Source organism: Callorhinus ursinus, unplaced genomic scaffold (genome assembly GCF_003265705.2).
Source record: "Callorhinus ursinus isolate GAN/ISIS: 27379988/994484 unplaced genomic scaffold, GSC_fseal_2.0 scaffold79, whole genome shotgun sequence".
Lineage (NCBI taxonomy): Eukaryota > Metazoa > Chordata > Mammalia > Carnivora > Otariidae > Callorhinus > Callorhinus ursinus.
In genome coordinates, this window is record NW_027397141.1 from 1,026,178 (window position 1) to 1,039,963 (window position 13,786).

At 40.9% G+C, this 13,786-nt stretch overlaps 1 protein-coding gene across 4 annotated transcripts in view; it reads left to right on the forward strand.

The window, feature by feature from the left end:
* The window catches only part of MYO16 (myosin XVI), a 593,786-nt gene that overhangs the window by 410,538 nt on the left and 169,462 nt on the right, over positions 1-13,786 (forward strand). For all 4 annotated transcript variants that reach the window (XM_073887420.1, XM_073887418.1, XM_073887419.1 and 1 more), the window contains exons 22-23: positions 3,594-3,746; positions 8,029-8,229. In XM_073887420.1, the coding sequence (XP_073743521.1) occupies positions 3,594-3,746; positions 8,029-8,229 (354 nt within the window). The remainder of the gene's footprint in view (positions 1-3,593; positions 3,747-8,028; positions 8,230-13,786) is intronic.

Consider the following 13,786-nt stretch of genomic DNA (forward strand, 5'->3'; position numbering starts at 1 on the left):
ATTTGGGTATCTCTTGTACAATAGAGAAGCGGCCAGGGATCTTCTCACTTTGGAAAGCTTCATCAGACAGTAACATAGTAACCGACAGTAACCCATCAGACATCATACAGTATCAGACATCTTATTTTTCATGGCTTTGACCTTTATCTCCTGAGCAATCCATTTCCTAAAATACATTATATTTAGGCACACTCTCCATAACCACTTTTAAACCACTTCTTTGGTAGAAGCTCAGACTGCTGAGATATAGAATCTATTTATGTTTTCTTAAATGATTTAATGCATTTTCAATACCAAAAAGTTTGAAAAATGACAGTTATGTATATCATATAACTAAAGAGAGTATTTTTCCAGCAGTTTCTTTCCATAATGGAGTCATCTATTTTCTGTTCATTTACTGTAAGTATTTCACCCCGAATTTGAACAATCTTTTGTAGCATTGATTCATCTTTGGTCACACAATTACTTTGGTATTAAAGGAGTGTCACACCTGATTAGATTGGGGAAACATCTCAAAATATTTTTTAAACAAAGTGAAATAACTTTTCATATTTCCGTTTTTCTTCCCCAACAACAATTTTCAGACATTTCTGTTTCTTGTTTATGATCAAATGAGAGCAACAAGTAAACGTGTTACTTTCCTGGGGGGGCTGCTACTGTGGACAGACATGACACCATTTTATGGAAAGGGTTTGTCTTCCCAGAATCATGTCTGGAAATTTATACCCTGGGCAGTAAGGTAAGCACAGATCTTGGTCGGCTTTGCTTTGACGGAACAAAGCAAGTGGGTGAATGGGAACCTAGGCTGTATCAGCTACAAGGAAGGAAATATTTTTCGTATGATATTTAAATAGTGAGTTCTGTCTCTTTTTTTGCCAGCTATAGTGTGCCGACCTTATTGGTCTGTGTCCATATTCACATTGTTTTTGCCATAACAACCAAGCATGTCAAGTTAAATGTCTTACGTGGCATGTTGTCACCTGAAGTGATGGCGATTGTCATATTTTTATATTCAGAGAATTGATGAGTGAAAGTGAGGGTTTGCCTAAGAGACTTTTAGTTTAAATATAAAGAACGTCCAGTTTTGCCTCTATCTCATGAACTCTAGTTGTCAAGGGGCAGAGAGGAGAAGTTCTAGCAACTACTGGCCATATCAGATAGAAGGAAGAAAATTCAAGAAATCCCAGTGACCATGGCTGGAGTAGCAGGAGGGAAAAGATGAGGCAAAGAGCAATTCTAAGTTTAAATGAATTGTCTTCAGTTCTTTAGGTTTTAAAGTTAATTTCCAAGACAGCAGCAATGTGGCAGGGTTCTTAGTTTTAACTTAGATCTTATTTTACAATAGAATGCAATAGGAAAGCTCTTTCAGCCTACAGACATTCATTTTATCACGAGATTTACAAAAGTGATTTTTTTTTTTTTTTTTTTTTTTTACACCGTGAGGTCAGAGATGCAAAAACAGCTATTGGAGACAAGGTGATAGCCCTGAACCATCATTTTCTGACCTGGAGCTAATAAGAATTGCTTTTGTTATTCTTTGAGGGTCCAGATAGGGTATTCAGATCTTATTTTGAGTGTAGTTATTAATTAGGCATGTTATTTGGTATACTTCTCTATCGATCATTCTCCATCTATTTCATTAATAACAAAATATCGATGTACATTCATTGTTGCGATAACTTAACTGTAGGTCATCTGAGCCTCTACCTTTTCAGCTCTCCAATCATGCTTTAATCAATGTAGCCCCATGCCCACAGTCCTGTCACCATGTCACCGTTCCTGAAAACATTTGAGCTGTGTCTACTCACAGAACTCTGGTCCTGGTAAGAAGTAAAGAATGGAACCTGACATTACACCATTGGTTTCAGGACAGACTCTCTCTGTGTTCTGACCAGGGCCCTGTGCTGATAGGTTTGTTTCTTCCCTGAAACCTCTCCCTCTGAGACGTCATGTCTGTAAAAACCCATCAACTCCCATTCTCCCAAATAGCTGGGTCTGTGGGAAAATGACTCTTTCTTTCTATGCACACATTATTCTAAATCATGAATAGCCACACCCTCAATGTGCAGGTGCTGATATCCATATGGAGAATTAAGGCGTTCCTGGTGTTGGTCATTTACAAAAGTGGCTTGGCCTGCCTCTTGGAAGCTGGAACATAAGGGGTGCTCTTATATGTCCAAGAGAGAAGCCATGAGCTCCCAGTAGAGGGACAGGAATGTCTAGGAAGAGCTCCCACTTAGCAGGTGTTATAATGACACCAGACGTGGAGAAGAATTTTGATATGTGCAAAAGAGAAACCTAGGGTGGCCTTTCTTTTCTCCAGTGACTATTTCAGTCAGTGTGATTTACAAAATCTTTGGCATTTTCATTGTGTAACTATAGCGCATTCATATTACATATAATCCTAGATATTGTTTCCTTTGCAGATCAGATCTGATTTTCTTTTAAAAGCTTTTATAAATTGTTCATCTTTAAGTATTTTCCATGAGTTATTGAATTCTAAATATTTCTAAGCAATTTCTGGATTTTACCTGGTGTGATATAGGGCCTCGTGTGCACATGGCCTGTGAGACTGAGTGAGCTCATGAAGGACGTGGGTGTAGATGGAGAGGTCCAGGAGGCACGAGCCCATGATGTCCAGGAGGCCACGAGCCCATGGTGTCCTGAAAGACAATAGAGGCAGCTTTCCAGGAAAGCAGAGGAATCGCCATGAGATAGTGCTGGGAGGTCAAGGAAAATGAACACCAAGAGTTGAAAACTGGATTTCGGAATGCACATGTCATTGGTGACTCCCACCAAAGTGATTCTGGTGGAACATTGGGGGGCAAAAGTTAATCGGAGCGGCTTCAACAGCGGAGAGGAGAAGAATTTAAGATAATAAAGAAAGACAACTCCTTCGAGGTTTCTGTGTTAGAAGAGGAGGCAGAAAAGTGACAGGATAGCCTAGAGAGAAAGTAAGACTACATTTTTGTTAGACTGGGGTATTTTATTGATTTTTCGTATTTTGAGATAATTTTTAAGATTGAGAAATAACATATTTGTTTCCTGATGGGGAGATAAAAGTTGACAGTTGGAGGAATATAAAAAATTTTCTGATAAAATAATTTCTACAACAGAGTGCTTAGAGCGGTTATTCTTTCTGAAAGAAACCCATGTTCTCTTGCCCATCATGGATACATAACACAAGTGAGGAGGCAGGACACGTTTCTTCTGTCTCTGGGCTTTCATGGTAAACCCACCTTTTATCCTCAGTTGTTGACTAAGCCCAGATATAATTGCCTTTTGGAAATGTTTTATAAACACTCAACTACATTTTAAACCCCAACTTTGTGAGTTAATGTTGTAATTATACTTCTTGTTTCTAACGTACTCACTTTAAATTGAATAATCAGACAAAATGAAGTCAACAGTATCAGGTGAAACTCTTTTCTTTCACTTCTCAAGCAATACTGTAATGCTTTATTTATCTCAATAGACTAATTGGTGTGGAACGTTTTGAGTCAATATGTCACCGATCTAAAATGGTCATATAACGAGTGGATCCGCGTGGCCATAATTACCCTGTGAATTGTTTTCTTTCTCCCCTGCAATAGCTTTGTGTCAACATGACCAATGAGAAGATGCACCACTACATCAATGAAGTGCTTTTTCTACACGAGCAAACAGAATGTGTACAAGAGGGAGTTACCATGGAAACAACTTATTCTCCTGGTAACCAGACTGGAGTTTTGGATTTTTTTTTCCAGGTATTCCTATAATATAATTAGATACTTTACAGGATTTAAATCTACTGAAGACAAAGAATTTTCTTTCAAGGGGCCTTAATTTTGAGATGGCTTTATATCTGAGACTTCACTGTATTTACTTTTCAGAATTTTTTCGGAAATTTATTTTTTCAGAGTTGATTCGGGAGTGCAAGTTACCCTCTTCCTGAAGGGGCATTTGAAGGATCATCAGTTCATTGAAAGGACCAGAAATACCAGATCATTTTATTATAAAAATATTCAGCATTGGTTATGTCAATAAAACTCTTCTTTTGGCATAGTTACAAATGCTCAATGTACAGAATTAATATTTTATAAAACAATACTAAGACTAACAAGCTCATAGAACATATTCAACAGGATCTTTTTAATTTATCTTCAAAGTTTTTAAATTGAAATGTGGAAAAACATTGGCAGAAAAATATGTTTACGTACATATAATCTTAGGACATCTGCTGGTGTCGACCCTTACCTTTATTATTTCTACCTTATAATGCAAGAATCTTTGCCTCAATATCTCTATCATAAAAACAAAAATCTACCAAACAAACAGCAATCCCTCTGTACTAATGTAGTAAGGCATGATACACATCTATCAATAATATCTCTAAAACACTTGAACATTGTTTAAAACTGGTACGTTTCAGCCACTGGAGAACATAGGCTGTAATTTTCTACCCTTTATTTCTATAAACGTAGACTTGTAAATTTATTTTATACAATTACCTAGTATGTAAAATATTCTTGTTCCTCTTACCAACTTGTCAACCTTCTTTATTTTAATGACAGAAGAAGCCCTCTTCCTACAGAAACCTCTCCCTCATCATGACACACATGGCATATAACTTCTCTATGTGAGGCTTAAAAATGTCTTCAAGCAGGGGCGCCTGGGTGGCTCAGTCGTTGAGCGTCTGCCTTCGGCTCAGGTCATGATCTCGGGGTCCTGGGATCGAGGCCCCGCATCGGGCTCCCTGCTCTGCGGGGAGCCTGCTTCTCCCTCTCCCACTCCCCCTGCTTGTGTTCCCTCTCTCGCTGAGTCTCTGTCAAATAAATAAATAAAATCTTTAAAAAAAATGTCTTCAAACCAACAGCAATATATAGTGAACTGTGTATGGGAAGCCTCAGACACCCGCTGCCCTCATTCTTGCTTGCTGCTGTGTTCTCGACTGCTAACCGGTAGCCAGCAGAATGACGTTCTTTCTGTGTCTTCGATGGCCTTGATATTCTTTCTACCTCTTTGATGGCCATCCTTGAGATTTCACCATGGAGTGAGGATTATTTCCTTTCAATAAGAGGACCCTCATCGGTATGAGTTGGAAACGAGAGTGGGTATTTCTGACTGCCACTTCTCTTTGATACCCATAAAAATGAAAAGATGTACCAAATATAGGGGGAAGCTTGGTTGTTTACCTACAAATCTGCAGGTCTGTGTACCAGGCAGGCATACCCTACAGTAGAAAGGAAGCTTATTGTTTCCTTCCTAGTACCCATAATCCTCTACTGCTCACAAACATCTGCGATTTTTGCTTAAGCCACATCCATATTTCAGTGAACATGTATTTGTCTTATGTCCACGAACAGAGGAGGTGGATCCAGATTCCCACCTGACTCTCTACGTGTCTAGTGCATTTTGTTACCCTGTCGGTCCTCAGTGCTTTCTGTTGTCAAGGTGAAATGGCATACATTTCATAGAACAATTCAGTCTCTCCCAAGCCCTCGGTTCTGAGGGAATTGAAGGCCATTTTTTATGACTTCTTCTCCGTGTTCTATTTTTCTTCTTTAGACACTTCACCAAGTTTCCAAGTCTATAAGTTTGATTACCACCATTCTTTCATGGCTTTGTATCAGACATCCAAAAAACATAATACATATGAATTTTAAAACTTTTGGAGACAATCCAAATTGTAACGCTTTAAAAAAATATCTTGTGCTGGCGCGCCTGGGTGGCTCAGTCAGTTAAGCGTCTGCCTTCGGCTCAGGTCATGGTCTCCGGGTCCTGGGATGGAGCCCCGTGTTGGGCTTCCCGCTCAGCGGGGGGTCCGCTTCTCCCTCTCTCTCCCTCTGCCCCTCCCCACTGCTCGTTCTCTCTCTCTCTCTGTCTCTCAAATAAATAAAATCTTTAAAAAAAATAATAAAAAAAATACCTTGTGCTATACACAACTAATCGATCACTGAACCTTATGTCAAAAACTAATGATGTACTATATGTTGGCTAATTGAATTTTTAAAACAATTTAAAAAATAAAATATTTGGTAGAATTAAAAAAATATATCTTGTTGTGGGCTATTTTGGAAGTGATCCCTTCCCTTATACTACTTGGGGCCTTGACTTTGAGTTACTGAAACACCCACTAGAGCTCTAAATTCTAGCCTCCAAAAAGGTCTGTCACTGCCCCCAAAATATGGATGCATTTGTAACATCCTTAACTAGCCCATTCACCCTTCCACTTGGTGCCTGTGTGTGCTCACATGCGTGTGTGTGTGTGGGGGGGTAAGTGTAACAGTATATGGAGGAGTGTCATGGTGTGATGCTCAAATGCACAGGTAAAGAAGTAGCCGCTGATCTTGTGGATCAACATCTTACTCTTCAGCAAATAGGATGCTATACATTGAAATGAAGAATCTGATCTTTCAACAAATCCCAGGCAAGACCAGTCCTCTGCCAACTCCTCATTGATTTTTCTTTTAGGGCCTCTCTCCATCCATTTTGTGTACCCATACTTTTATTTTGTTCACCTCTGACTCTTTATAGGGTCCCTGGTTCTCTGAGAATGTACCATACATTGGACTTCCTTCACCACATCCCCTTATCAGATATATTTCTGTGTTGGTAACACAAGTCCCCGGAGGTGTTAGTGACCTAGGTCGTTTGCTGAGATGGGTCAACTTGCTTCTTGCAGGCCTTCCCAATTCCTTCCTAGTGCCCCTTCCCCCTTTATCAGTCATTCTTCTCCTTCCTTCTCAGGGAGGCTGTCTATCTGCTTATTCCAGAGATGGTCCTTCAGTTGCCAAACGTCTCCCGAAGGGCTCCCCCTGGTACGTGAGCCCCCACCAGGCATAGGTCCTTCCCATGACTGCCACTTCCAGCCTTTCTTCTCTGTGGGTGGCACTGGAAGGATCTCGACATTTGGAGCTCTGAGACAACTGTAGACAGTCTTTGCATTTTCTTTACCATGAGCAGGAAACTCCAAAAGGCTTAAAGCAACTACAACATTTCAGCCACAAAGAAACAACTTTCTCTTGGCCAGATGAATAATATGAGACGCCTGTGGTGGTTTGGTTTGGTGACCTTGGGTCAAAATACAAACCGAATGGCTATAGGGGCCAATAGAGACCTCTTCACTTCCTGAGAAGAATTATTTTATGGTATTCACACTTCCAAAAGCACACTTGAGTTGATGTGAAGAATTCAGATATATGACAGAATGAGGTAAATAAATAATACAAATTTATTTTTAAAGGTAGATTTGACATGTCAACAGAAGAACTTTCCTAGGGAAGAAAAGATAAACAGCACAGCAGTGGGTCAGAGTTACTCACCTGATGTGTAAACCACGCAGGCACAGTGATGTTCTGTGTGTGGGGAACGAACTGTCAGGGTAAATGGAGAAGTTCTTTCAAGCAGCGTTTCCCTTCATGTGAGGTTAATTTTAAGTGGTTGCTTATACATGACTTTAGCTTCTGTCTTTGACAGCTATAAACTGTCAGACTTCTAATTTGAATTTTACATGTTATAACTTCCAACTTTATTTTTTCTAGGTCTTAATATTGGAATATTATAGTCACTTCTACTTCCTGCTGAATAGGGTTTTTCTACAATTTTTATGACTCAAATGATTGTAGGTTCTGTTTTTGGAGAAGTTACTTGACCCATCATAACTGTGAAGTGGTCGATACGGGTTAGAGGTCAAGAAAAATTACACTTCTCCTTTAGTTGGAAAGTTTAGTTTTCTTTTTGAGATGAGAATATAATTTTTAGTAACTCCGGTGTTTGAATGACATTAAAACACACTCTTTAATTGATTTTTTCATTATCAATTATTAATCAACCGATACTGTTTGGGGTCTACATTGCATCAGAATTCTGCTGGGTGTTGGGGATACAGTAGTGAGCAAACATAGACGTGTATTAAAAGTAGACTAATTCATTTTTTGAGTGCTTATATGAACATAATGAAAATACAAATGAGCATACATGTACAATAATAACAAAACCATCAAATTGAGTAATAGAAGAAAAATACTATCTTTTCTTGATTTTCAGAAGCCATCTGGATTTCTGTCTTTATTGGATGAAGAAAGTCAGATGATTTGGTCAATGGAACCAAATCTTCCCAAAAAGCTACAGAGTCTCCTCGAAGCGTCAAACACAAACGCGGTCTATTCCCCCATGAAGGATGGGAACGGGAACATGGCACTCAAAGACCAGGGTACGGCGTTCACTACCATGCACTACGCAGGAAGGGTAAGTGCAGAGAGCGGCATATGATATAGCACGTACACTAGGGGACCAAATGTCTTCAGGACAAGCTTTCAAGTTTTAGACATTTTAGAGTTTATTATTTCAATGAATGGAAGTTGGGCGAACAACCCACACATTTTTACTTTTCTAAGCTCTTTTATTATAACCTGAGAAGGACTTTGCATCTTCAGAATGTGGGTGATGAATCAGGTGGTCAGATCCTTCTGTACTGTTCCCCAGATTATAACATAATGTGAGCAAAAGCGCCTTGGTTTTAATACAGACAGCTCTGCTCTGAACTTTGGGATCCCTTCATTATCCAAGCAGATATTCGTCTTCTGACTTTACTTGCCCTCAGTGTAGTTTTGGTATTAAGTTATTTTTCTTACAGCATGTCAACCTGAGTAAAGAGAGCTACTCTCCACCCTCTCTCAGTTCCCTAACCGGCTTAGTAAAAGGTGCTTCTTTCTTGAACACCTTCAAGGACCCCCCTTACTTGTCTACAAAACCTCACACCCCTTAGGCTCTGGGCTGATATCCCAGGCCTCTCTGAGCTGATGCCACTCATTTCAGCCATGACTTCTGTGTCACAACCCCCTTAGCCGAAACCTCTCTTCAGGTGACTTTTCTAATTCACTCACTGTCTCCTGCATTCCGCACCCCTGGGGGCCCCCACTCCTCCTGCTTCCAGCTTAGAGCACCCTCCTTGTCCTCTTCACAAGGTCACATCATATCCATTTTTTGATACTCAAATCCACATTCCATTTACCTTCCATCCAGGCCCATCTATGGTTACTGTCATCCGCCTATGAATTTGTGGCCCCTGGGTTTCCCCCATTTGGCGCTTAGCAGAAGTTACCTCTCGGAGGGTGAAACCTCCAGTCAGTGTGTTTCAGGTCATTTCAGTCCCTGTTCACTGAGAGTGTTAGAGAAGCAAAGATGAAGAAACCAAATTCCTTGCACTCACATATCTCACTGTTGACAAATAAGGAAAAGGCAAATTATCAAATAATTATGATATAATTTGCTTATAATAACATGGGTAATGTTAACCAAGTTCTGTATTACCCTGGAGAAGGAAGCAATCATTCGGCTCCCAGAGAAAGTGTAGAAATATTTTCTAGAGGAGGTCAAATGTGGCCCAGGCCTTTGGGGATGTTAGAGCTCAGTAAGGATAAAGGGAGGGAGCATTCTGGTGGAGACATGGACCTTTGAATGGCATGTCCATCCCCCAGGACTCCGTTGCCTAGGGCAGAGTCCACTATCGCTGTTCGAGTGGAAAATAATTTGGTATAGGAAGATAATTGTCGGGAGACTCTAAGTTGAACATTCAGGAATGACTCGAAACCACACCACAGGACGGGGCTTCCAACATCACTGTGACTTCGTCTTTGATCCAGAGGTTTCCAGCCAAATGGAGAACCTGCTGCCCCAGGTACTGACCCTCAGTTCCCGCCACCCACGGCTGACACCGGGAAAGTGCCCGTCCACTGGTAGTCAGCACAGAGAAGTCAGTGAGCCAGTGACCAGGCCGGGAGGTCTCCATTGCCAGAGAAGATAGCATCATCATAACATGCTTATGAGACACACAGGAGACGCAACTGAAGCACGGCCTCCACCACGCCTACCTTCGGAATCTTGAGCAGTAGTGCCAGACTGGTAGAAGCTAAAGAACAATCAGTTGCTAGCTGCAAGGAAGCCTGGGAATTTTCCCACCTTCTAACGTGTGCAGTGCAAGAAGGCGGCTTTTGCTGAGAGTGCTGTGGGCCCTTCTGCCATGTCCACCCACCCTGCGTTTGGGAAACGGTACAAGAAGTACAGTTAAGTCTCTAGAGATTGGCTGGAGATAAGTCTTGAAAAAAACTGTTTTTGGACCAATTCATGAATAAATATACATGTACTACTCAGGGCTTTGTCCTCTCGACGGTGTTAACTCCCCACATATTTTCAGACAGTGTGGGGGATGAAGTAAGGAAAACAGAGGACACGGTAGAGGGTGGATTGGGGGACAGAAGAAGGTGGTTATGGGAACGCTCAAGCGAGAACTGCCTTTGGACCATAGCAGAGGATCGCAGAGGGGGTGTTCTGAAGACGAGGCTGCCGTGCTGCCTGATGGGATGTCCCAAGCAGGGGAGGGGCCATAACTTGAAATGGCAGGCGTCTCTCTCTCCCCTCTGTGGATGGATGGTGCCAGTGCCAACCACGAGAGGAATCCCGGAGAAGAGGCAGTCTGGAAGGAAAGAGACTCAGTGTGGATGTTTCGAATTCGAAGTTTTTAGTAGAAACTTCAATAGGATGTGACAAGTAAAAGAGGTTGGTTGTTTTTAGAAACATAGACATATTTGTGGAAGTGTGTATCTTGGTAATTTACCTCAGGAAGAACATGGAGAAGATGGAGAAAAGGAGCAGGGAATTGAATCATGGAAACCAAGAGAAAAGAAGGGGGTATGGGGTCAGCAGGAGGCACACCTGAGTGGAACAGGTCGTCCAGGAGCGCCCCGGGGAGACGTCGTCGTATCATGGTGCCGTGGGAAGGACTGAGGGGTGAATGGCCGTGGAGAGGGCCTCAGTGCAAGATTTTATACACACACACACGCACACGCACGTTCCTAGAGTGTTATTAACTACCTTTTACGTATGAGAGATTTAGCCTTTTACATTTTTTATAATGGTAGCGAAACTTCTAGTCCTGGATTTGAATTTTTAATCTATATTTTCTTCATATTGAGCATTTATTAATTTATAGGATTTAGCTGAAATATTATGGTAAGACATAAGTAGTGATTTTGGAAAACTACTTTCCCATTTTCCTCTGAGTTTCATGGAAGCTATCTTAAGTCCGTCTATACGTGGCCCGCCTCGTATTGAATCTTGGAGATATATCAGATTGTTCAATAAGTGCTAATTGCATTAAACAGAATGGGACCAAGCTTTGGAATAATATTTTGTTTATTAATTATTTTATGTTTACTTTCAAAAATTATTCTACAACCACTTAATAGAATTCCAGTTTCAAGTTTTTTTTTTTTAAATTTGGGGAAAAACAATGAACGGTTTGAATAAATACAGTTATTTCACTGAGCTCTGATAGCAATAAAGCAGAGCAGAGCCAGTCAATTGATTAGCTGCCACAGAGCCAAACCCCATGGAATTATGAATTTTTATGTATAAGTGCCTTTATGTTTTAAGCAGGATTTTCCATAATTGGAGTCAATTTTGTGGTTTTATAAAAATCTTTCATTTTACTGAGATCTAATGAGTCTTAGCCCAAGGACTCCCTGAGGACTCATTCACATGTTACAGTATAGATTATATGTAATTTGTGGCAATATGTCAAGCCATATGCCTTTCTAATCATCAGATGTAGCTACATATATTTAATTTTGAGCTACTGCATTTTCAAGGAAAGCAGCGTACTCTGCATTTTATAAATGAAGAGACATAGCAAAGAGCTAATTGGTTTAGAAACAGCATGCACGATCTGTTTTGGACAGTAGTATGAGCATTCCTGAAGGGCCCTTTGGTGATAAAGCTGATCCCAGGGAAGGAGCTCAGTAGCTCTGGGGTTCTTAGGTTTCTTTGTGGCCTCTTCTTTGGCCAGATGGATGGGCTAGAGCGTCGCTCGGATCACCACGTGCTCTTCTGTGACTGGGTTACCTGGTTTCGCAAGTGAAAACTTACCTCTCACAGGAAGGATGAGCGTTGTGGCCAGTGATGATACTGACATCCAGCCTGCCAGGAAGGACTCTTCTGCTCTGACTCTGAGACCCCGCCATGCTTCTGAATCCTGTTTGGAGCAGAGGCTCCTAGGTCCTTTTAGAAATGTTTAAGCAACATTATTTAAATTATAGCTGAAGATCTTTCCTAAACACATTTGAATTTTTCATTAGTCATAGGAGCCTTGTGTGTTTTCCAATCTCCATTACAGAAATATTTTAAAGTAAATGGGAAGAGGCTATGCATGAAATATTAACAGGGTCTCATTAATGAGCATGGATCTGAATTAAAGAAGGCTGAGGGGGTTTTTTTGTTGTTATTTGTTTTAGCAAATTTTAAATCATATATGGATTAGCTGTTTTAGGAATTGTCTTAAACTTCCAATGGTGATTTAAATGATGGATATGCATTAAATCCAGAAGTGTGTCTAATTTTATTGGCTTTTAAAATTAAGAATCTTGAGAGAAAGAAGAATTATGATTTGGAAAAAGACATTGGCTCTCAGGAAATTTGAATTTCCATTAAGGTGATTCTGAACTAACTCTAAAAGGAAATAGCATTTTGAAGGTCCTAAATTTTAATGTGAGAAAAGTGAATAGATTAGGAGATACTAAAGCTATCTGAAGTAATAAAAATTAAATTAATGAAAATACAGGTCAAAGTAATAGTTATAAAATATATGATACTTGCCTATCTGACGTTTGTTTTCTGCTCGTAAGGTCTTTGTCTGAAAGTTGTTTATGGCGATAATTTGTTTTAACACAAAATGATTCTCTTTGGATCCCAGATGGGTGTCCTGTATGACCGGCCTGGTTTATGGAAAATCAAACTGGTGATATCGTTCTTGCCTGAGATGATGTGTCTGTGTTTCGGCCTCCTTTTCTCCCCAAACCCTTAATATTGCGGTGGGCTGAATGGTGGCCCCCCAAAAAGATAGGGCCATGTGCTTATCCCTAGACCCTGGCAATAGAATATTATTTGGAAAAGGGGCCTTTGCTTATGTAATGAAGTCCAGGATCTCGAGGTGAGGAGATCACCCTGGATGATCTGGGGGAGCTCTAAATCCAAGGGCAAGTATCCTTCTGAGAAGGAAGCAGAGAGAGAGATGGGAGAGAGAAGGAGGTCATACAAGCAAGGAGGCGGGGACAGAAGACATGCGGCCCCAGGGCAGGAAGCTCCAGGACCCCCAGAAGCTAGGAAAGGAAGGAAGGCGTGTCCTGTAGAGCCTCCAGGAGTGTAAAGATGCCCGATGTCAGAGATCTGGCCTCCAGAACTGTGAAAGAACAAATTCCTCTTGTTTTGAGCCAACCGGTTTGTGGTCATTTGTCACAGCAGCCCCCAGAACCAATGCCCGTGTCCATTGGCTCAAATTCACAGATTAGAAGAGAAGGGAGTGGTTTTAATTCATAACTTTATGGAATTTCTTTACCACATTTGATTCATTTGAAAGTGACCCCAACATTTCTCCACCTGTATTGTTGCTCATGTGGTTTTCACCTGAAATGCCCCTTCCCCGTCCTTCCAGGCCTTATCCATCTTAGGAGCAGGTTCTTGGCCTAATCTACATTTCACTCATCTCTCTCCTCCCTAATCAGTAGCGATGGGTGATGCTAGCGTGGCATTTTCTGACTTCCAGAGTGCTTCTGAGGCCTTGTGTATAAACGTTGCTATGTCAGTTTTCCAGTCAAGTCAGCCTTGGTGAAGTTCAGTGGTTCGCCAAAGATTGAACAGCTATGCACGAGTCTCCTGGGGGAGACTTAACAAAGTTCCACATGCTGGGTGGCTTGAAATGCAGAAATTTATCCCATTTCCAGAGACCAGAATCCAAAATCAAGTGTCAGCA